At 38.7% G+C, this 25,177-nt stretch overlaps 1 protein-coding gene across 1 annotated transcript in view; it reads right to left on the bottom strand.

Moving 5' to 3' along the window:
- The window catches only part of PRAG1 (PEAK1 related, kinase-activating pseudokinase 1), a 36,264-nt gene extending 14,442 nt beyond the window's left edge, over positions 1-21,822 (bottom strand). Inside the window, 4 exon segments of the mRNA XM_032212749.1 lie at positions 3,592-4,784; positions 5,057-5,164; positions 8,670-9,082; positions 21,673-21,822. Coding sequence (XP_032068640.1) covers positions 3,592-4,784; positions 5,057-5,164; positions 8,670-8,987 — 1,619 coding nt within the window. The 5' untranslated portion in view covers positions 8,988-9,082; positions 21,673-21,822.
- Between the last annotated feature and the right edge of the window lie 3,355 nt (positions 21,823-25,177).

Raw genomic sequence — 25,177 nt, 5'->3', positions numbered from 1 at the left:
GCAAAAATATCATACATGGTGATTGTGTGATTGTGGAACTCTATAAATGGGCATAAATGCAGGCCAGTTGCTGAGCACCCAAAATGTGACCACATGACCACGGAGGAGAGGGCAGCTACCAGAACTTCAGAACTGGTTTGTAAGTAGCTTTTGGGAGGGGGGGGGCATAGTCAAAACTTAAAACTGTCACTAAGCGATTGGTCATAAGTCAAGGTCTGCCTCTATTTAGTCACAAATGAGTTCTGTCCAGTTTCCACAGTGGTTTATGTTTTTTAAAAATCTGAATGTGCAAATATTTAATTCCACTTTCTCTACATCATGCATTTAGTTAGGGAGTCAAGGACACTGTTCCAGAACTTGTGAATGATGCAAAAGAAAGGTAGGTTCTCATTGGCACATTAAAGTGCTTCACTTAAAAATGGAAACCAAAGTCCCCTAATTACAATTGAAGGTGGAGATTCCATGTTTAATTGAACAGTAGTGCTTCCTTTTGCAAAAATGAAACATCTTTTCAAAAAGTAAAAACATGTATATATAATGAGGAGGGAGATAACATCTGGAATAGTGCCTATGGAGATTCTCAATCATCCAGGTCATGCTTGTCCCAAAGGTGCTTTTTCAAGAGGCAACTGGACTGCCTTGTTTTTCTTTGAAGATGTTCCGCTTTTCATCCAAGAAGCTTATTCAGCTCTGACAGGATAGTGGGAAATGGAAGGATTTGCAAGGAATGTAAATCCTTCCATTCCCCAATCTCCAGTCAGAGTTGAAGAAGCTTCTTGATGAGAAGCAGAAAGTTTCTAAGAAAAACAAGGAAATCCAGTTGCCTCTTGAAAAAGTACCTTTAGGACATCTGGAATAGCTTTCCTCAAAATACAGAAAAATGACTGATGATTAGAATACACACAAGGAAAAGATGCACAACACAATCATGTATATTCTGGGTTCATATGTGTGTGAAATAGTAAGCAAGTTCTATTCATTTATTTTCATACATTACAGCCTTAATGTTCAATATCCTTAATTTAAGATATCAGCACAATTTTATTCCTAAAACTTTTTCTCCATCCTAATTTTGATGAAGAAAAAGTCTGCATTAAAGGCAATTACTCCAGACATAGGTATCCTGGCGGGCAAATGACAGCAAACAGTTCATGACATGATTGCCCAAATGATGCACTCATGCAATTTGTGTCAGCCACAGATGTGCCAGCTGCAAATTATGTAATTACATTATTTTTGTGATGAGACAATGAGCGAGATGTCATTTTAATGTGATTCTGGCTTCTAACAGAGCTTTATGCCTCCAGATGTTCCATCAACCTTCACAACTGGCTATACTGGCAAGGCTAATTGGAACAGGAGTTTAACGTAGGTCACAAGCTGCTCCCTGCCTCTCTCCATCCTCCTAAGTGATGTGATTTTATATGGCCGTTCTGTATTTCCCTCTTCAAAAAGGGTTCTGGCTTTAAGTGCTAAAAATCACTACATTTTCCTGTCAACTCTATTCTTCTTTTCCAGACTTGCCTGCAGCACATTTGAATGATACACAAAGATCCATTTTCCTTCTACATAACAGATAAAGGATGATTATGTTTTGTGAGGTTAATTGATCGCTGACTAATGACTGAAACAAAGAACTGTTCATTCCTTCTGCCACTCTGCGCAAGAGTTTAAAAATGAAGTAACACAGACTCTAAAAATAGAAACTTTAATTCCATTTTATTTAAGCATTCCCTGAATTGAATTTTGAGATAAACAGCCAAGCAGCTTTCCTGAGACACATAATGGGGCTAATTTAATGAGTCCCTTCTATCTATTCACAAGCCAACATCTGAAGCAGGGCCCATCTTTTTCCCATGAGTAAAATCATTGAAAAGTGTTTTTGCTAAGATGTCTCAAATCTATATTATTAGATTACAGATGGGCCAACGCCATGCTAATGGGATCAGTTTTAATTCCTTCAACAGGAAGTCAACTCTGAAACTGTTTAATGATGAAGAGTCATAAATTTTTGATCCTGATGCATTTTCATTGGCCACTGACCTAGGTCATTAAAGTTTAACTGAAGTTGAAAAAAAATACTAGAAACTATTACAACTCTCTCAAGTCAGAGGCACTGTCTTATGAAATGAAAATTCCTTCATTTCTGGATGTTCCAGGTGTTTTCAAAGGCAGCAACTTATAACAAAGTTGTTTTCCAAGCCCTCATTTATTGAATTCATATGTAACACTAAACCAAGTCAACAAATCATTTCAAAAAACTATGTGGTACAGGTAATAATCATATTACAATATTACGTTACAATAGTAACAGTAGTAAGATGGATGAGGCCACCCTAATTGATCTCATATTGGGCTAACTCCCTGCCAGCTTCCCCATTGACTTTGCTTGTTGGAAGCTGGCATGGAGGATCGCAAATCATTATCATGTGACCACAGGATGCAGTGATGGACATAAATACGAGTACCAGTTGTAACTGCCACTTGTTCACTCCCATCATAAGTTTGAACAATCACCAAACAAGTGGTTGTTATACAAGGACCACCTCTTTCAGTATCTGGGTCAAAGTAAGTAAAAATAGTTTCACCGTATTTTCACCCATACAGCATAAGCTAGGTGTTGTTACTCATGTTAATATTCACTACTCAGTCTTAGTGACTGAACCTGTACTCTATTCTCTGCCTTGATATATCAGATAAAGGAAAAAAGCCTAATTATTTGGAATGTGCAGAAATTTAGGGAATTACCAATAAAAAAGCAAAGAGTACCAAATAAGAGGGCCATATTTTAATAATTTTGCTTTCCCTAATTTAGTGCCCTCTCCCCACTTCCTCCTTTCACTGGGTTACACTTTCCATCATTCTTAATCAACATGGATGCTAACTGGGGTTTTAGTTCTACACATCTGAAAAAACTAGCTTGGAGCCTTCTCTAACTCACCCCTCCCTTCAATTTTCATTTTTCTCTTGGAAAAAATACTTCATAATAGTTAATTTCTGATTTCCCAAATAAATAGTCATAGATCTTTCCTTACAATTTCTTCTTGGTCACTACAGATAGTCATTCAGCAGGATGAACTTACTCAGAGCAACACAATGAAGTTCTTGTCAGAAGAGTGAGAAATTAAAGCACATCTGTTTTCCTCTGACCAGCAATGTGCTTTTGTTTGCACTTGAAGAGAGACTGTTCCAGAAAAATGACTGATTCACTGCTCAATCATCTGAAATGCTGTTTTTGTCTATCAGCTTATAGTTTTAAAAAAAGTCTCACACGAGAAAAAATTAGATTTCAACTTATGCTTGAAATACAGAAGTTAAAAACACATTAGCAAAATTTCATTTCCATTAAGTTGCAGCTAATGGTTTTCTGAAACCCTGGTTCAACTAGAAATACTTACAAAATAGAAGTCTGCTGCTTAAGAACACACATACATATACAGGCAAAAGTTTTATCCTAGGAAACACCCAAATATTTCCACTGGAAAGCAGGAGTAGGGGAAATAGAGAATCATCACTGGAACATCCTGAATTACATCATTTATCCTATCTACCTAGCTTTGATCATTTATAAGCAACTTAAAAAATGTTTACCTGGGTGGTTTCTTTGGAGGCAGCCGAGGACTTATAACTTCCTCAGGTCCAGACTCATCAAAAGCAAAAGTCGTTGACTGATTCATTTCTCCGGACTCAACTCCTTGAATAGGGCATGGTTTTATCTGAGCAGAAAAACTTGGAGAAATAGTTATTTCAGTCTCCATTTCCACTGCATTTCTTTGCTCTTCCTCCTCTTCTTCCTCAATCCTACATGGCCTATGCCAGGAGGCCTGGTAGTATTTTGGTCTCCTCTCAGACCCTGAGGGCAAAGGACCTCTGCTGGATTCATCTGGGGAAATGCTGTTCATCTGGGAACATAAGGGCGACAAAGGCCCAATTCCAGTGCCATCTGTCTCACTCCTTGGCATGCTGGTATCCCAAGTTTCAGCAATGGAAGAACTGGCTTTAATGGAAGAATTGACTGATTGTGGAAGAGACTCTTCAAGTCTAGGAGGGCTTCCTTTGGACATCTTTGGAGGAATAGCAGGAGTCCTATCAATCATATTCTTGCTGGACATTGGAGACTCAGCCTCTGGACTTTTGCCTCTGGAATTCATACCACATCTTTCTTGTGGCAATTCCCTAGGCTGAAAGAAAGAGGATGATTTCTCCGTATCTGGGCTGATAGTGGGGCTAACACATGACCACTGTACCCCAACTGCTGAGTCTGGGCTGCTAAGAAAGAACGCTCGATGGTCATCTTCTGTTTGTGGAGCCATTATAGTAATAGTTGCTGCACTTTGTGAACCAGGATCTTGAAAATTCCTCTCGCAGTTCAAATGGAGGTTCTTCATCCCATCATGTTGATTCTGACTCGGGCTCTTCATCATCTTAGTGCTATTATGCTGCATCTTTTTCCTCTTTGAACTCTCGGCATAGATGGGTTCATTTTGGCTCTTTCCTTGAAAGGAAGGCTGTGGTTCTCTGGGATTACCTCTGCTATCTGTAGGCTTGTTTTCAATTTGGTCTGAGGTTCTGACCAGAAGACAGTAAGGACTTCCTTGGGATGAATCGAAAGAACTGCTGGTTTTTAGCACAGGTACTGGTGGACATGCCAGTAAGTCTCTTTCTGGGTTTAAGGGGTTATACACAGAATCATGCACATGGAAGTTGGAGAATGAGTTCAAGACCCTTCTTTTATCTTCACTGAAATTTGTTATCCTGGATGCACCGGCCATGGAATCCTGGCCCTGCAATTTTGAAAAATAATTTTCATTATCAGGCCATGCTACACTGGTGGTGGGTTTCTCAAAGATTTTATGATTTACACTAAAGGGAAAGTATGCCCAACCTTCACTTTTTATGCTCAGAGAAATTAAATACATCAGTGTTGTTACTGCTCCCTTTGGGTGGATGGAAGAGTATTTCTCTCAGAAGTGACAAGGAATGAAATTGAGACTCCAAATTGGCATGACTGTGTTTCTCTTACTGGGTGCTTTGACCTGTCCCCATGGACACCTACCTCTTTACTGTGTGAGATATTTCTTTCTGCCTTTTCAGAACCAGATGGGCCAAGGAATAAAGGACGATCTTCTGGAATGTTATGGGGTTTCCTTTTCATCTCGTTGCCCTGCATTGATCAAAATGAAATGTATCAAGATAGGCATTTCTCCAAGATGGGGATAGGGGTTTATATGTCACCTCATACTATGAGATGAACAGCATATAAATTTTATAAATAAATAAAAGATAAAAAAATACTTTGTATAAAACTCAATTAGAACCTTTTATGATTTGGCTGTATCCATTTTCCCCAAAAATATAATCATTTTAAAAATGTTGAACAATTTTTAAGTATGTGGATGAACTCTCCTTTGGAATCAATGGGATTATGACCTTATTTAGTGATTTTTTTTTACTGTAAAACAATAAATCAAATGAATCAAATTACTAGCAATTTATATCACCTTACAGATTTACTAAACTTTCCTTTTGTATGCAGATTTATTGGGTATGCTAAAACTAAAGATTGGCACATTTAAGTTCTACTGAATTTTACTGAAAAGAAGAAATTTTAATAATGTTCATAATCTGTCTACTGTAGATACTGTGGTAGTTCCATGATCCATCCTATTAGTAATGTTGGCAACTTTAGCATAGTTTAATGGATCAACTGTAGGGAGGGGATACAGTATTTATTATTGCCAATTGTTAAACCCAAGGTTATGCAACCTTGGACAAGACTCTGTCTGCTTTTAAATTTTTAAAAATTTCCTTAACTTTGTTTTTATTCTTTTTAAATTCTGTCTTTGATTGTATGGTTTGAAAATAACCCGGAGTCACATAGGTGATATGAGAGGTATAGAAATTTGATAAACAAACAAATATATCCATATACTCCCATATACTTCTTGGCAGCTTAAAACAAAACAGAGACATTGGGCTGAATAAGAAAGGTTACAGACTTCCAATGCAGTTCCCCTGCACAATATCTACCCATGTTAGTCTCACCAGGTTTCTTTCCCTACATGACTTTTAACATTAAAAAAATATTTTCATTAAGAATGTCAGATTTCAGCATCACTTTTATTTTCAAGAATGCCTTTGGACAAAAATTGAAACTGCCAACTAGATGACTGGTTGCTCAGAAGGTTAAGCTGATTATTAGTTATAGAGTTTTTTTTTAATGATTCTGTGTATTGGTTTAGATCATTCTGTTTCTATCAAGGTAAAGAAGTGATAGCGATAGTTTTATTGCTAGTTTTGTCTTATATTTTTTTTAACATACTTGACATTTTTATTCATTGCTATTCTTCTAAGGAGCTGAATATGACATACATGATTCTTTCTTCATGATTTCCTCTGTCTACACATTTATTACAGAGTCCAGGCTGAAAGATATACTGGCATGGTTTTTCAGAGAGGTTTTGTTCTTTTAAATGTGTTGGTTTTTCAACCTGGATCTTCTCAATCCGATTCCAATATTTTAATAACATAAGAAACACTTTCCTGACACTGTCTAATTAATGCTGCATGTTTAAAATTGACTGTTTTAAAATATTCGCAGTTAATTAATTTGGAAACCAGCTTTCTGAAAAGGTGAGCTATAACTTTTTTAAAATTTAAAGTTATAAAATGAGATAATCTTATAGCATAGAACAGTCAAATGCTTGAGCAAAACCATTTCAGCTAAACTAAAATAGAAAAATCTGGGGTGCATATGTAAATAAACATTACACTGACTACTGTATATACTCGAGTATAAGCCTAGTTTTTCAGCCCACTTTTTGGGCTGAAAAAAGCCGCCTCGGCTTATACTCGAGTCAGTGAAAAATTTGCCCGAAATGGAGGAGAAAAAGGGGCGGGGCCATGCCGCTGGGTGACACTTGTGAATGGCCCAGTGTCCCTGTGAGTTTCCCCTCCCTCTGTGTCAGTTTGCCGCGCAGCGCGCACCGCACCATCCCCCCTCCTCACGTTCTAATGTAATGCAGGGCTGTCTTACGATTCCCCTTCCTCCCCCTCCTGCCGCTCTGCAACGATGTCCCACCTCCTCCTTGTTATGGCAAGCAGCCACATAGCGATGTCCCACCTCCTCTGGTACAGTGATCCAATGATAGGAATCACTGTGCCGTGTGTCATAGGAGGCGGGACATCGCTCCCGCGGCTGCACGGGACATCATCATCACAGCGGGACATCAGCATCATGAGGTGAGTGAAGTATTTCATTGAATACACCGCTAGTTTACTGTTTTTCTTTGAAATAAATATTCAAAAACATTATTGGTATCTATTTTTATTTTTGAAATTTACCGGTAGCTGCTGCATTTCCCACCCTAGGCTTATACTCGAGTCAATAACTTTTCCAGTTTTTTGTGGTAAAATTAGGTGCCTCGGCTTATATTCGGGTCGGCCTATACTCGAGTATATACGGTACATTCATAATGGGTAACTGACATAATACAGACATAATGGTAAACTTTAGATTAGCATTTTATGAATAAAACGTCAGTAAAACAAAATTTCAACCTGCACCTTAGTTCAAAATCTGGTGAATTCATACTGAAGTTCAGAGAGAGCTAATTTCTCAAGCTTCTCTATCTAGGAGGCTCAACCATTCACTCCAAAAATACAGTTGCCTACAGGAAGAAGTCCTGCTGAAATCTAGACTGATAGGTGACATGACAGGGCCTAGGGTACTAGGCTCAATGCTAATCTAATAGCATATACTTGCTCATCAAATGCCCAAATTTTGCAAGTTCATTAAATGCCCACAAGTTTGGGAGAAACTCTTTTGGAGAGACCTGCAAATGCTAAAATGATACTGTTCACAGATTTTTTTTTCCATACAGATTCTGAGGTGGGATTTCCAAATGCTTTAAAATATTTAGTTATTTTGTAACCATCAGGTGAGATAGTCTGAAAAATTGTACACCTCGGTCCTTTTGCATGAGATCTTCCTATTTCCAGTAGTAATGGGGCATTTTAAAAAAATCATTTCATGTTGCTTTGCTTGCCATTCTCATATTTAGGGCCATGGAAATTTAAACTTACATCATTAGCCAGCAAAAGTATGGAAAACTGAGATGAGTTGATTGTGTCAATCAACACTTCTCTTTATGGAGGTATTATTCCAAATTGAATTCTATTCATGTATTATAAAGTATGTTGGGAATAGGGCAATTGGCATTGTGATTGGCAAAGAATCTGGACCCAGCTGGAAAATATTTGAATCTCAGATGAACTTAGCTCAGATGGCTAGAAGCCTGGGCAATTAGAAGCTGCTTTGGATTGGTCAGAGCAGCGGTGTGAACTCAACTGGATTGGAGAATCAAAGAATCAAAGTGCAACAGATAAAGTCTTTTTGTACCAAGAAGTATCTGAGTACTTCTGTTGGCTTTTATACTGAAAACATCTTGCTCACTAATATCATAAATGTCTGAAAAATCTCCCACTTTACTAAGCTTTAGAGGGGGGGCACTGTTTGGTGAATTTCTCCCTGCCTGTTCAAGAAATTGAAAGAATCCATTTGTGCAAGCCCTGCCATAACAAATACAAAGATTGCTCCCAGGCAGTTACAGATTTTTACAACGGAAGCAACCTTGTAAAATACACCACACCCCTTATTAATCATTTACCTGTGAGACATCTGTATTCAAGTTTCCATCCGCCCACACACCAGCAGCATCCGAGGTTATCATAGTTGGTTTAACAGCAATAGTTGGCTTTGAGTAAGACAAGGAAATTAGACTCTCATCCTCCCAAGGCGTATTCTCAACTTTGGCTACAATTCCATTCAAATCCTGCAAGGCTTCAGTGCAGCCTTGCTGATTAAGGGATGGTGCCTGCAGTTGGTGAAAACTTCTGGGACAGAAACAGTTTTTGCAGGAGCCAGGCTTCCAGATGTGCTCCACAAAATCACTGCACACAGACATTTTCAAGCCCTCTTGCTTCATTTCCACTGCCCTCTGCACCTTCTGTATTGGGCTGGGTGGTTCATTTTGTTCTCCTTTCTACAGGTGGACTGAACAATCCTGGACTTGTAACCAAACTGCAAAGAAAGAGCACAAAATTCATGTTAATAATATCCTCCCCCAAACTTGTTTCCCAAGTTCCAATATCTCCCATTATGGAGCACCTTCACATACACCTGTTCTCCGGTAGTCACAAGATTATGTCAGCTTTGCTTGCTCCTCAAGAGTTACGTATATGCTTTTCCCCACAGACAGTTTATCATAAGTAAGGAACAGAGAAGAGTTTGCTAACACCCATCCCAACTGTACCTACGTACGTACGTACATACATGCATATACATACATACATACATACATACATACATACATACATATTCTATGATTGTATGTCTGTGAAAAGGACATGACAAAAAGCTGTTGCTGTTTTGCAGGAAATAACAACATGCACATTTATTGTACAAACTGTGGAGTAAAGCTGATGGGGTAATCTTTTATATATTTTACTTTGTCATACAAATCTATACAATTGGGATAAGCAGATATTACACATTATTATATCATGAATATTTCCACCACATGTATCATGTTATTGGTCATATGGTGCCAATTCTGTGATATGGGTCAATCATGTCATGAGGCAAATTACACAGTCTGCCTAACAATGTGGTGTTGTCTATAATGTTATTTCCTCTCTTAGCTTCTGAAACTTTTGACCAGCAACAGAGTTGAAGAAGCTTTTTGGATGAGAAGTGAAACATCTTCAAAGAAAAAGAAGAACATCCAGTTGCTCCTTAAAAAGCACCTTTGGGACAACCATGACCTAGATGACTGAGAATCTCCATAGACATTTAGCTAGACAACAGAGTTGATGCTTCCTGTACGCATTAATTCAACAAATACAAACAACAATTTCTTTTTTTTAAAAAAGCTACTGCTGCTTCCATTACAGATAGTTCTCATTCAGTGACTGACTTATTTAGTGACCGTTCACTAAATAACATGGATCATTAACTTTGCAATCAATCTTTGCATTTAGGATCTTTGCACGTCTAAAGCAAAGAAAAGCTAGAGTAAGTTCATAGGCACAATTGCATTTCACTTAGTGGCTGCTTTACTTAGGTTAAACACTTAAGTTAGTGTTTAGGCTGGTGATTATGGGAGTTACAGTCCAACAGATCAAAGTACAACACAATTATAAAAAGATTGAGGGCTTGTGTTCCAAATGGCAGCTCTTTGTCCAGCACACAAATATGCACCCATGTCATTGACTATAGTTACACCAACTGTAATTTAGCAAGTTTGTATGTCAAATCATGATAGCTATTATAAAGCTATTATAAAGCCAGAGCATATATAACAGAGCTCTTCTTTTTCATGACTTGGAATTCTCTACATTTCAAACTATTACCCAAAAATAAAAATACAGTCTAAATGCAAGTAACTAGATTGTGTCCCACATGTCGGTTCTATCTTTCCCATTTCTCCCTTCTCCTTTATATCTTCTCCTCTCTCTTGTCATTCCCCTCAACCAGCACATTTCTACCTGGGAGCCTTTGCAGTTTCACAGGAAGCTCTGCTCCTGTGTGACCCCCACATGGTTGTGTATATTTGGCAACTGAGCCCACTTATAGTAGTTGTGGTTAGAGGGCCTTTACTCAACTTCCCGGATAGGGAAGCTCTTTGCTTGGTCACTCATGTCCTGGTCACCTCCCGTTTGGATTACTACAATGCGCTCTGGACGAGGCTATCATCAGAAAGTATCTGGAGGCAGGATTCTTATTTATAGCAGAATCACTGAGGGGGAGATCACTGGCTGAATATGTTCTCTGTTGGGTAGCTAAAAGGAAAAACTGAACGTCTCAGTGCTTCAGGTGAAGAGGACCATGGATCAAGTCATTTTGCTACTGCTTTCAAGGGCCTGGAAAGTGGACGTAGCATCAATATTGAAAACAATTTCTTCCCATTCAGGCTTTAAGGCTTTTGGGGCAAAATATTTCCCCTGAAAAAATGGAACAGTTCAGTTAAATAGGTATTCTGGGACATTTCAGGGCTTTCCAAGTGTAGCATTCAAGTTATTTTTAAATAAATACTTCAATCTTTTGGCAATAAGAAATTAGAATCTGCAAAACAAATTTTCACTGTAAAGATAAGTTTCATATCTGTAGGAAGTGGGTATTCTCTCCCTTCAAAACCCTTGAACTGTTAGTACAGCGGAAATTTTTTTTAAAGAAAATATGCAGAAATGATTTGGTATCTGGAGAAATGCTTTTTGCATGAATCAAACAAGCATTTAACCACATGGGCACCATTCTCAGAATAGGAAGTCAATTTTACTATGAACTAAAATAACCGCAGCTGATAAGTGAGTAATGAACAGTAAATCTATATTTGCACACATACAGAACCAGGTTCTAACTTGAAATGGATTAAAATCAATAAATTTAAAATGAAATGGATTTTTTTACACATTTACAGTTTTTGATTTAAAAAATATTAAGATGTCTCCTTTTAAAAGGACATGATTTGCAAATATTAATATAGAAAAATAAATATGTCTATTATGTATTATTATCTCTTAACACTGTGTGTGACCCTTTGTTAAAACAATAGTATGGAATATACGTTTCTGTAGAAAAAGATAAACACTGGGTAAATATCCAGATTTTGAAGTTATGTCTTATTGGTCCTAATATTTATTTTATTTTTTCATAGTAATATGTTCTTTTTAAGAACCTGAGATCTGTTGATTGTAAGTCATTTCTAAGACTTTTTTTAAAAAAATTCAATTTATTTTTTATTTCAATAACTTCAGACTAGCATTCAGAATACAGTAGTATTCCCATGCCCCTTCCTTCTCTCAGCCGTGCCATGTAATAGATTAGACAACATTTTTGTTGTTCCTGATGGAATGTAAAATAAACTAAAAATATATCCCAAAGCAATTCTGGGCGTTGTACAATATAAAATTAAAAGATGTAAATAATGCCCAGGATAGACTGAGTCAGCAGAGTTTGCTAGTGATTGGCAAGTCTACCCCATTTGAGAACTATTGACCAATCTCTTATTGTTGCCATTATGAGTGAAACCTATTAATTTCACAAATGTCCTCATTGGACCTAAATGTATAATTTTGGATTATTTTATATTCTAAAAGTTCTTCTGTATATACTTTTAAAGAAGTGATACACTATTCGAACTCCATGACTAAAGGTTTTACACAATTCCCTTAAAGCACTCTTCCCAACTTAGATGAACACCATGATGTCTGCGAATTCTAAGAAAGTTTGGAAGTTACTAGATACAGGGTAGCCAGAACTGGGTTCTTAAACCCAGATCTGGTTTTTTGACACCATCTGGATTTCTATATTTTCTAATTTTAAAATCAAACTTTCTTCTATACATTATGTTGCATTGTATATATGTACAGGTAGTTCTTGACGTATAACCATTCATTTAGTAATCATTCAAAGTTACAATGGTACTGAAAAATGTTATAACCGGTTCGCTCGCTTATAACTATGATTACGTGATCAAAATTCAAGCATTTGGCAACCGACATGTATTTATGATGGTTGTACTGTTCTGAGGTCAAATGATTGCTATTAGTGATCTTGAGGGAAGCCGGATTAGCTTAATAACTACATGATTCACTTCACAACTGTGGCAACCCTGATCAGCAGCGGAAATTCTGGTCCCTAGGAGGGAATTGAGGAATTCAAGAGCACTGTCTGTGGCCTGAGAGAATTTCTACACCTCAAGGTCAAACACTGGGAAGCCTCTGAAATGCACAGATTGTTCCCAAAACAAACTGACTGGATATGATTGGAGGACAATGGATAGTGGGTGGCCCAGGAGAACTGGCTTTGTTTCTTCTACACCTATGTGGAATTATCAGTAAAACGTATTACATGTAATAAGTATTACAAAATCGGAATTAATTCTAATTTTGACCTCCCCAAAAGAAGGGTCATTTGAGTGCTATATACTGGAATAACAGTAAATATTCTATAAAGAAACTACTGATTAACATTCAGCTCAGTCATATACACCCTAAACTAAATAGTAGCTAGAGCAAGCTATAATATTTTTTTTGTTTCCTTTACTTTCATCATTCTAAATTCAAGTAAATTATTGCTTAGCATACTATGCACTCTGTGGAAAATGCCTGCTTTCATTTAAATGATTTTTCCATAGAAATGTTCTTTAGGCACAAAGAAATTCTACAGGTATAATTAGGAATGTTGCACAGTACAACTTTATTTAATTAAGGCATTTTATAAAACTCTTTTAAAATATGCTTGCATTTCTTTTGCTACCTCCAAAGCCTCTTACCCTTCAATTAAGTTATACTGTAGCCTGTTGAATTTTAATTACTGAAACAATAGTTTTAGATTGTTTAGATTGATGGAGGTCAACTAGAATAAAAATGTTCTTTTCATTCGCAAAAATGTGTTAAAGAAGAAACATGCATATGCACATACGTTTATGAATGTCCATCAGGGCCGGATTTAGATGAAAAGAGGCCCTAGGCTATTCCACTTATGAGGCCCTTTCACCTCCCATTTTTAAGTTTTTAAATTACATGAGAGACAATAAAATACATCATTACTGTGATATATATCAATATATATCAATATATATAGCTGGCCTCCTGACGGAGGGCAGCTCTGCTCTGCGGCAAAGGCAGCGAGGCCAGCCGTCTCCCCTGCTGTGCTCAGCTGCCCGGCTCGGCCCCCTCGCCCTCACCTGCCTGGCCGCTGGTGGGCTCCGCGTCGACGGGGCGGCTACTGGGAGTGGCCGCGCCTCTCGCCCGACTGCCGGTGCCGGAAACGTGGGCAGACTTCCCAACTGCCGCGGCGCTGGAATGATCTTAACCAATACATTTTTATATTTGTTTATTAGTCATATGCGTAGAATTTCTCCTTATTTTCGGTTCAGTGTTTTAGTGTTCACTTAATTTTAATTTTACTAACAATTTGAATGTAGGCCCCTCTTGATCTTGAGGCCCTAGGCTGAAGCCTAGTTAGCCTATAGGAAAATCCAGCCCCGATGTCCATGTAACTAATCACAATGGAAATTTAAGAACCTCACATTCTGAAGATGATCCATACTACTGATCATAAGTCTATATGTTGATGAAGCAAAAACATATTTTGCTCTACTATACAATGAAAGAAAAGGGAATGAAGAATAATGGATGAAGAGTAAAAGAAAAGAAAAAATAAAAGTCAACATCTGAAATTGTTAGCTGAGCTATCAATGTACTGTAATATATAGATGTAATCTACTTCAGCTTAGTCTCATAGTTATAGGCATAGTTATTATGGACTGGCTTGAAATTGTGGTTTTTCATCTCTTCTGTAAATGGCTCAAAATATGAAGCCCTTTTCTATGGAATACGAAAAATTACCAATCTATTTTGTTGACCTTTTCTCTTTACAAGATATTCAATTTTTGCATCCTTATTCAAGAAGGATATAAAAACAAAATAGCAGAACATCATGAAACTTCTGTTACAATCCATTCATTAGAAAAATCTCTTTTAAAAAATGAAATAGTTCTATGTGTCTGCTGCAGAAGCTGACTGCACAAAGCTGAGTGAATTCTTCTTTCAGATTTTCCAAATTCTGCCCATGTCTTTAAACAGTGAACTTTAAGTTACAGAAACATATGAGATAAAGTGTAAGGGAAGGAAAACAATTCTAAGAATTACTCACCATGATGCATACCATTTGCAGTGAAAAAACAGAGGGAAGCTGAGCTCACCCTGTGAAGTATAGCAGTTCCTGTTTTAGGTAACTAAATATGGCAACAATGCTAAAATAATGTGAATCTAACACATACAGAAGGCTAACATCTGGAAGTTCAAGAAAGCACCTAAATAAATATCAGGTATCTGCCAGATTTTGAAACACCAGCTATTTGTTGAAGATGTTCACAGAGGTGAAAAGATAAGACTGCACTAAAAGCCCACTATAATACTTCCTGTGCTGCATGTATTTTTTCTAGCTTTTTTATGCTTATCTCATTTTTTTAGAATTAATTTATATATATGCACTGATTGGGGGAAATCTACCAAACCACTGACTAATATCATGTATAGCTGAAACAGAAAAATAAATGAACCAACATTTCAAGGTCCCTGTCCAGTTGTCTGACAGCAATTGTTATTCACCCTCACCCCAGGTGGATCAGCAGTTGCTGATTCTAGCGCCAGGGCATGCAAACATGCTACATATTAAATAAAAAATATTTTTAACATTTGCATCTGTTTTGTGATCACTGTTGTGTTAGTCATTGCAATGCTGACATGATGTTGAATGGCAACCACCCTTTAGAACATCATTGTCCCACTCCCTGAATGTGAGTGGTCCCTACTCTGTTAATCTTCTAGAAGGCCCTTAAATCTGGTTTTGTCGCTGGCCAGGGGATTCTATGGAAGTACAGAAGCTGCAAAATGATTATATTGTTTATAAGTTTAGAATGCGCTCTCCTGTGGTTTTTTTTCTTTTACTTTATTGTAATTTTAGCTGTTTCATTGTACTTTAATGGTTATTTTCAATTGCTTTGTTTATTTAGTTTTTTGTTGCATTTTAATTCTGTGTGCCACTCAAAATCACTGAGAGATGGATGAATCTATAAATTAGAGAAATGAACTAACAAATAAATAATGGAATATTGTCTAATAATGTACTACCAAAACGTCTCCTATTTTTTCAGTGATAGAAGGTAGAACATAAGCAGGATTGGAAGAGACCTTGGAGGTCTTCTAATCCAACCACCCTGCTCAACCAGGAGATGCGATACCATTCCAATTAAAGGGTTGTCCAACCTCTTCTTGAAAACCTCCAGTGAAGGAGCACTCACAACTTCTGGAGACAGACTGTTCTACTGATTAATTTTTCTCACTGTTAGGAAATTTCTCCCTAATTCTAGGTTTGATCTCTCTTTAATAATTTTCCTCCTGTTACTTCTTGTCCTGCCCTTGAGTAGTTTGGAGAATATGTTGACTCCCTCCTCTCTGTGACAGCCTCTCAAGTATTGGAAGATTGCTATCATGCCATCCTTAGTCCTTTTCTTCATTAGATTAGACATACCTAGTTTCCACAATCATTCATCTTAATAATCTTTTTTGCTTTTCTTTGCATTCTGTCTAGCGTGTCAGCATCTTTTTTGTATCATAGTAGCCAAAACTGGACTCGGCATTCCAAGTGGGGTCTTACCAGTGCAGTATAAAGTGGTACTATTGCATGATGTTTTTATGCACCCAAAATATTAAAAACACCACACAGAGAATTGGTAGAATTTATAAAATCATAAGGGATTAAGTACTGGCACAAGAATCATATTGTCAAATGTATTCTTAATGAATAATGTACTTCAGCCTTTATATAACTACTTATTGAATTACAGAATGGAGGAAGAGGTAGTTAAAGAAACTATGATAACTTGGGCCCAAAATGTTGACTACAGTATTGAGTTGGAGAAATGGGAAAACAGTGGAATGAAAATTATAAATTGACAATGGCAGTAGCCTACAAGGAAAATATGTATAAAATGCTCTATAGATGGCATCTCCCACCAGTGAGACTGGCTAAAATGTATCCGAACTTATCACCGGCTGTTGGAAATGTAGGCAAAATCAAGGAACATATTACCACATGTGGTGGTTATGCCCAAAGGCTAAACAATTTTGGAATAGAATAAGAAGATGGCTCAAAGAAATTACTTTATAATATTTGTAATTAGCACCCTGTGAGGTTGGTTAAGGTGTTCTGTGTGGCAGATATGAGTTATGATTCACAAATATAGTAATTTCCTGAATATCATACAGTGATATGAGTTTTAACTAAAAAATGTCACCTGGTCCATGAAGAAATGGAGTGTCATAGCCTTTTCTTTTAGTTGTAATTCTTCTCCCAATCTGTAGCAATCTATTTATATAAGGTTTTTTTGCAAGAACAATTGGTGGCATTTCAATTCCTTCAACTATATAAATAATGATAATTGTTAAATTAGCAACCAGTTAGTCTGCAAAAAACCTGCAAAGTGAAATAGGAGAGTTTAGGGTTTCTACCACATTGACATGTACAGGGCTTTCCATTCCATTCTTCCCAACATTCCTTCTTAATTTAGGGCTGATAAGTATGATAAGAGGGGCTTTTTGGGCTATTTTGGGTGATAGTGGAGTTCTATTTTAAGTAGATCTATAGCACCTTCTGCAAACACTGACATTCCTTCAAGGCTATGCTATCTTTCACTCCTGTACAAGAGGGCTACCATCTTGGCCTCAGAAGGATCCAAGCTCACAATTATCTCTGGTGATGAATGAGACCAGGTTGATCTTCATTGCGATGATGTTATTGCTATACAGACACCACAGCCTCTAAGTGTTTCTAGGTTATCTGATTAAGAAGCCAGAGTGGCCCAACCCCGGGATATCCAAACATTTTTACATTTCTCTTTTTAAACCCCCATGATATAAATTCATTAAATTCCATTTCAGATATTTCTTCTCCATTACTACATTCCAGATTGAAATAACACTACCTGATCTTTAATTGCTAGGATCATCTTGTCATCAATTAGAAAATTCCATATAAGCTTTCAAGACTTGTTAAAATTAAGTCAGAGATTACCTCTAGACTGTTCTCTCATAATTAACATGATGATTTGAAGACATTTCTATCAAGCAGATGCAATGCAGTATTTCTGGAATCTACATTTACAATGCACACATCACATTGTAGCCAATAGTCAAATTCTTAATTACTTTAACAGTTTCCAGATGGTTGCCATATTATCCTACTGCAGTAATATCATATTAAAATCCAACAAATGTCTATGGCACACAAACTACCATGATAGAGTTCATATTTTATGAAAATTACAGTACTATCTCCCACAAGGTCATACAGTAAAAATTATGTTAGGCTTTTAAAGCAACTTTAGATTTTTAATTATTTTAATTAATTGAATTAATAAAATTGCTCTATCTTGAGATATCCACAGGTCCTGATGAAACAGAAATCCCTTTCTATTTTATATAAAATGAATTGCATGCACACCTAATACTACTAGAGTATATTCTTATTTTTTATTGGGCATGTTTGGTCATACACCAAAAAGAATCTAAATAGTTCTTAGGGAGGAGAGGTACTGCAGAGCCAAGGGCCGTTTTTAGTCCTCCGGAGCCTTCAGGAACCTTCAGGAGGCTTCCTTGAAGGCTCCGGAGGACTAAAAACGCCCCTACTTCTGTTTTGTCCGTTGGTTTTTTTTTGTCCTCTGGAGCCTCCAGAAGGCCCTTGAAGGTTCCGGAGGGCTTAAACTGGCCCTATGAGCAAACCAGAAGTCCGTTCCTGAAGTTCCGGTTTGCCTGTAGGGCCGGGTTTTTTTGCGCTCCGGAGGCTTCAGGGAAGCTCCTGAAGCCTCTGGACAACGTCTTGAGGGGGGGTAGGGAGGCTGTTTTTGCCCTCCCCAGGTGCTATAAAACCTCTGGAGCCTGGGGAGAGCAAAAAATGGCTTAAAAGAAGGTTGAACTCAGCTGGCCAGCGAGTGCATGCACGCTGGCCAGCTGACAGGGCAACGCCTCACGTGCTCTGACAAATGGCTCCGCGTGCCACCTGTACATAAGCACAGGAATACAGGATTGGATCTAGAAGATGTTAAACATGAAATATAAAATTATTTTAATTGCAGACAATATGATGAAAACTTAGCTAGCCTACTAAAGAATCAATGCATCATTTGAGATCAAGGTCTGGCTAATCCAACCTCCTATTTCCAGCTATAACCAGCCAGGACATCTGTCCTTCTACTGCTTTCAGCACATACTTCTACAGTGTGGTTGAATTAATTGTTCCCTTTCTATTTATAATTACTGTTCTGCCTTCTATTCACCCCTATTTTCTGTCCCATTAAAAAATTGATTTTTAGATCCTATACAACTTTTTATCCCCCCCCCAATAAATTTAGTTATTGAATTCTTTCATAAACGCTATTAAATTCCATCAGCTAAGAACTGGGTGTGTATAATAGTGGGCTTCTATTGGCTTCATTATATGAAAATGAGATTAACTAACTATGAGATTTAACTAACATGGGAATGGCAAATCAACAGGATATGCACAGATGCATTCATTTTTTATAGAGCTTTCCTAGGCATGTTAAAGGAGACCCCCCCCCCCAGCCCCCTCAAAAAATCCCAAGAGATTTTATTCAAGACCCATATAGCCTTGTGGTAAGAAATATTCATGAAATATAAGAATGGCTACAAAATGACAGACCATATGGCATAATTCACGGTTATAGCAGATCAGCAAAAATGGCTTGGGCTTTAGTCACTATAAATAAATTAGTGATTCCGTGATTAGTGATTAGGGACAGACATATTTTGGTGCCCAAGGGACCCACTTTTTATTTTGGGGTACCCGACAGCTACAACGAAAGAGGGACAATTTCATGCACAAAGAGATTACTTGGTTTCTGGAAGGAATGTGGATGGTTGCAATTTATGTATTGGTTTTGAATACTTCCACAAAGGCTCCTGGCAGTTAGCATTATAAAAACATGGAACAACACAGATATAAAATTGATAAAAATATAATAAAAATAATTGGTCAAGAACCATAAACCACACATGGGGCCTTATACAGTATATGTTAGACCTATTTTAGTGGTTTAATTAAACCACTAATTTGATCCTCAGAATCAAACAGCTAAATTCTAAAGACAGAGAATGCAAATTAATGAACAAAATCAGTTCCATTTACTTCAGTGGGAGAAATTTATACCCAATAAATCAGTGGAACTAAAATGGGCTAAAATTTGGTTGGGTCATCCCCACTGGTAAAAGATAAAACTGGAAGTAGGTACAAATGTGTCTACTTTACTGTTCTCTTTACTGAGATGAAATGTCAGAATGAGAAAAATGAAATTGTAGCATGTGACTAAAAAATTTACAAGGAGCCCACACAAACCATGCTCTGTCACCTGCCAGGTGTTTGATACCTTGTACTATTTTAGCAGTCACAAGCAGGCAGCAAAATTAGCTTTATCAAGCCTCTAGCACAGTGTTTCATAACCTTGGCAACTTCAATCTATATGGACTGTATAGACTTCAACTCCCAGAATTCCCCAGCCAGCATGTTGCTGAGGTGGAGAAACACTATTCAAAAAAAGCTTTGCTCTAGTTTATAAACTACAAATGGAAAAGGTCCAGTTTGGTAGGCAAAATACTAATAATTCAGATTTCTGGCAACTGCCCGGAAGAAAAAATGTTTAATTGCATCAACTTTAGGGCAGATTTGCAAATCAGTCAACAAAAATTATTACATTTCAATATTTGTATTATCTTATTTTGTCATAATTTAATTAATATTTATTCATTTAGTGAATAGTTAGCAAGCTTCTTTGCTTGCTTCTGTATATCTTTAAGCTTTATGGCATGAAGTCAGAAATGAATGTCTTCAATAAGATTTTCCTTCTGAAACATTTGACTTGATGTCAGAGATGTTTAAGAAAGGAGAATCCATCAACCCAAAATTATATGGAAATGAGTCAGTGAAGAGGCCTATTAAAGATAATTTTAAAAATGGTCATAGGGTTCAGCTAAAATGAAAAGACAGTTTAAAATGTATTTTAAACACAGCAAGCATTAAGGAAATTGGCAACTTTAAAATAATTGAGCAACACACAGGTAAGAAACCAAACAAAGACTGTAAATGCTGCATTCCAGAAATACTCAGGAAAAAAAAAAGCTTTCAAGTTTGCCGAGTTTGAAATAGAGGAAAAAGAGGTTGTTCTACAATACCAGTTCCCACCATAGTTTCTAGCTGTAGAGCTTTTAGTAGCGTTTCCTCTCCATTTTTCAATTCGGGCATCTAATGAAAACCTGGCTTGAAAAGCTCAGGACGCCCTGCAAAGATCATCATTTAAGCCCCGTTTCTTTGGCTTTGTAAGAAGGCTTGGGGAGGGGGGGAGGGAGACTTTTTTCTTACTCATCAAAGGCATCGCAAGGATTCCGAAGGGAACAGCTGACCCCTGTCACTTTGTGCACAGTGCGGCGGGTGTCCTTTAACGCAGGGCAAAAGCATTGCTTTCCTTTCTGTGCAGGGCAAACCCTTGGAAACACAACCACACCTTTGGCTCTTTTCAACCCTCGGTTCCACCAAAGCGGGGAAAGGCATCTACAGACACGCCGCACGTGCAAGGGCTCCGAGCAAGAGCCCTGCCCTAAACAAAAGCCAGACGGGGTCAGCCTTGTCTGGTCTTTCGAGAATCTTTTTAAAAGTCGCCTCTTGCGCTTTCCCAGCTCCAAACTCGGCTACCCTGCCAGATCGCAAAGGCAGCTCCTCGGGCGCTGCCACGAGGACTCCAAGCGGGCGCTCTCCTTTCCGGCCGCGAAGTTTGGTCCGTTGCCCTCCGTGCAGCTGCCTTCGGCAAGCTCTCATTCCAAAAGGAAGGCACCCGAGGCGGCTGCCCGGACCTGCCGAGAATGAATGAGCGCCTGTCTCTGCCTTTAAAAACGTCATTTGGGGGAAGCTGCCTCCTGCCAACCCAGGCAGGAGAAAGTTCGCCTTCCTCGCATTGCCGATCGGCGGCGGCGGAGGATCCCGGTGCACTCGCGGCCACCTTTGGGAAGAAGGGAGCGCCGAGGGAAACTTACCGTCCCAGACATTCGGCTGCAGCGCCATAAGCCAAGGCGCCCGGCTAGGCAAGCGGGGCTTCCTTCCTGCTTCGCCACCGGCCAACGCTCCCCAAGCGCCCTGCCGGCGGGCAAGCTGCTAGGAAGCGGGACAACCTGGGGCGCTGTGTACGCGTGTGAGCCTCAGCCACGGAAGATTGGCCAGCGGCTCCTCCTCCTGCAGCAGCAGCAACAGCAGCAAAGGAATTCTCCATCTCCTCCCCCACCCAATTGCCCGCCCGCCTTCTTGCCCCCCCCCCCTTGAGACCGGAGGAAGCACGCTTGGGCTTTCCCTGCAGAGCACCAGGTTAGCTGGTAACTCAGAGGAGAGTGGCATCCGTCGTGGCAGGCGTAACAAGCCATCATCGTCGCCCCCAGGTTTCTCGGAAGGTTTTGCACTATGGCCGGTTGTTTCCTTCAAATAAAGTAGAGATTCCCAGGCTCCCAGAATTCCTCATGTTAGGGAAGCAGTGAATTCCCCATGCTAGGGAATTCTGGGAGCTAAAGTCCACATGTCTTAAAGGAATATGCTTTACAGTAGAGGTAGTCCTCCACTTAGGCCCACAACTGAGCCCCAAATGTCCGGTGCTTAGGGAGACGTTTGTTAAGTGAGTTTGCTTCCGTTTTATAACCTTTCTTGTCACGGTTGTTAAGTGAATCGCTGCAGTTTTTAAGTGAGTAACACAGTTACTCACTTCACGATTCCAGATTCACTTCACGGGGAGCCAAATTCACGGTTAGTGACTCCATTGACTTTGCTTGTTAGACTCTCACAAAAGGTGATCACATGACCAAGGGGACACTGCAACTGTCATAAATACATTCCAGTTGCCAAGTGTCCGAATTTTGATCACGTGACCAGAAGGGTGCTACAGTGGTCGTAAATGTGAAAAATGGTCATAAGTCACTTTTTTCAGTGCCACTGTAACGTCAAACTGTCACTAAACAAATGATTGTAAGTTGGGGAGTACCTGTATAGTCTTGTTTTCACCTTTTCACCCATTGCGATCCTTACCCTTCTCCAACATGCGGGGAGTATTCTCTCCACCAGATTTAAATAACTTTCTATTACCTCCCTCTTCATCTTCAATTTTTTTCTTTCTCTTCCCCTTCCTTTCTGCTGCCTCTTTTTTCCTTTCTTTTTCCCTTGTAGTTTTGCCCAGGTTCATCCTGGTCCTATTTTGGGTGCAAGCTTATTGCTGTGTCGAAGGACAATTCACCGCTCTTAAAACTAGAAGAAAACTACCCTGTTTCCCTGAAAATAAGACCTCTCCAGATAATAAGCCCAATCAAGCTTTTGAGCGCATGGACTAAAATAAGCCCTCCCAGAAAATATTGCAACACAGCAGCAGCCATGAGATGACCACACTTGCTGCCTCCTGCACCTCAAAAATAATAAGGCCTCCCCGAAAATAAGGCCAAGTGCTTATTTTGGGGGTCAAAAGAAAATAAGACCCTGTCTTATTTTCGGGGAAACACAATATGAGTTTCAATGGCACTGCTCTGATGCATCTTATTGTGCCTCAGAAGCAAGGTTGGTGCATGGATGTGTCTTTATTGTTTCCAATCAGAACAAGTTAAGGAAACTGAATTTCCTGGCTTTGCCTCCCCTTTCATCTGCTGGTGGAATCAGCACCGATCACTCTCCTTAATATAGGATCCGCTGGGAATGGATCTGTTTAAGCATATGCTTTGAAAGGCAGGTTTGGCTACCTGTTGAGCATTCGACTAACAATTTGCAGCCATGGAACAATATTGGGCCTGGGATCTGTTGGTGGAAAAAACACTGGGGGCCTGTTCCAGTCTCAGGATGACTCTGGTCCTTTTTGACCAGTCAATCATGCTATTTTTGGATATGAGTTTAGCACTCTTTTAAAAGGTGCTAGACTCATATTCAGAAGCAGCCTGACAGAACGAAATGGGAAGGACAGTTGATAATGATGGAGCTCTATTTCCAATTAATGCTGCAAAGTACTAGCAGTGAATGGCTATTGCTGGCAGTATCCAAATACAGGTAGTCCCTGGCTTATGACTACAATTGAGTCCAAAATTTCTGTCACTAAGTAGGTTTTGCCCCATTTTACAACCTGTTATTAAGTGAATCATGGCACTTGTTAGGTTAGTAACAAGGCTGTTAGTGAATCTGGCTTTCCCATTGACAGAAGGCTGCAAAAGTTGGTCACATGATCCCAGGATACTGCAATCATCATAAATATGAGTCAGATGCCAAGCACCCAAATTTTGATCACATGACCATGGGGATGCTGCAAGAGTCATAAGTGTGAAAAATGATTACAATCACTTTTTTCAGTGCCACTATAACTTTGAACAGTCACTCAATGAATTGCTGTAAGTTGAGGACGACAGTATAGCCCATTGAGTTTACCAAGGAGCCCCAAGAAATAAAGCAAAATAGAGCATTGATGGAGAAAAACTAAGTGAACATGACTAAGCATAGGTACAAACTCACTTCAAAGCTACACTGTATTCAGTTATATACATATAGGCAATTGGAATTGCCAGACATTCTTTCTTTGGCACACAATGCCCAATAATCTACCCTAGAACAGGAAGTCCTCGGATTACGATCATTTGTTTAGTGACCATTCAAAGTTACAACAGCATTGAAATAACTCTTACACACACGACCATCGCAGCATCCCTACAGTCATGTTATCAATATTTGGATGCTTGGTAACTGGCATATATTTATGATGGTAGCAATATCCTGGGATCACGTGATTTCCATTTGCCACCTTCCCAGCCGATTTACCACCTTCCCAGCCGATGTCTGACAAGCAAAGTCAATCGGGAAAGCTGAATGCACTTAAAGGCTCAGCGACTTGTTTAACAATAAGGGCAAAAATGTAAAATTGCTGAACTGTCTTGTTTAGCAATGGAAAATCAGGTCATAAATCGAAGACTTCCTGTATATGGGAATTGTCCATAGGGTGCTGTAAGAATTTGGAATAACATTTCACTGATAAAATTGTGTAAGTCTTTATATGGAGAAACCCTATGGAGATCATAGGTTAGAGACTTATGAATCTTGGTGGGAGTAGTAGGGTTATTAGTTGAATCATGGAGCTGATTAACACTTTGTCAGCAGAGTGGGTAGTTTTTCAATGGACTATCCACTCCCAGTTATGTTGGTCAACTCATATTAGTTTTATTTGTTGCCTTAAGTTACATATAAAAAAGGTGGGGAAAATTATTATTAATAATAATTCAATTGTCCAACTCCTTATTTCTAGTGGGAGAAAAAAAGTGTGGAACAAGTGATAACTACTCTTCACTTGCAAAGTACTGTAGAAGAAGTGGGTTATCTGGAACCTTTACAGTCAAGGTTCAAGTCTATACTTCTGAGAGTACTTACAAATTGTCCTAAAGTGGTATAGGAGTGTAAGGCAGGGACTTCTTAGGAGTCCTTATAGGAAAGGGGGGGGGGAAATCTACATTTTATCTGGATCACTTGTCTACATTGCTT

Source organism: Thamnophis elegans, chromosome 3, assembly GCF_009769535.1.
Source record: "Thamnophis elegans isolate rThaEle1 chromosome 3, rThaEle1.pri, whole genome shotgun sequence".
NCBI lineage: Eukaryota > Metazoa > Chordata > Lepidosauria > Squamata > Colubridae > Thamnophis > Thamnophis elegans.
The sequence above is the reverse complement of the archived record's forward strand: the minus strand, read 5'-3'. Positions and strand labels throughout refer to the sequence as shown.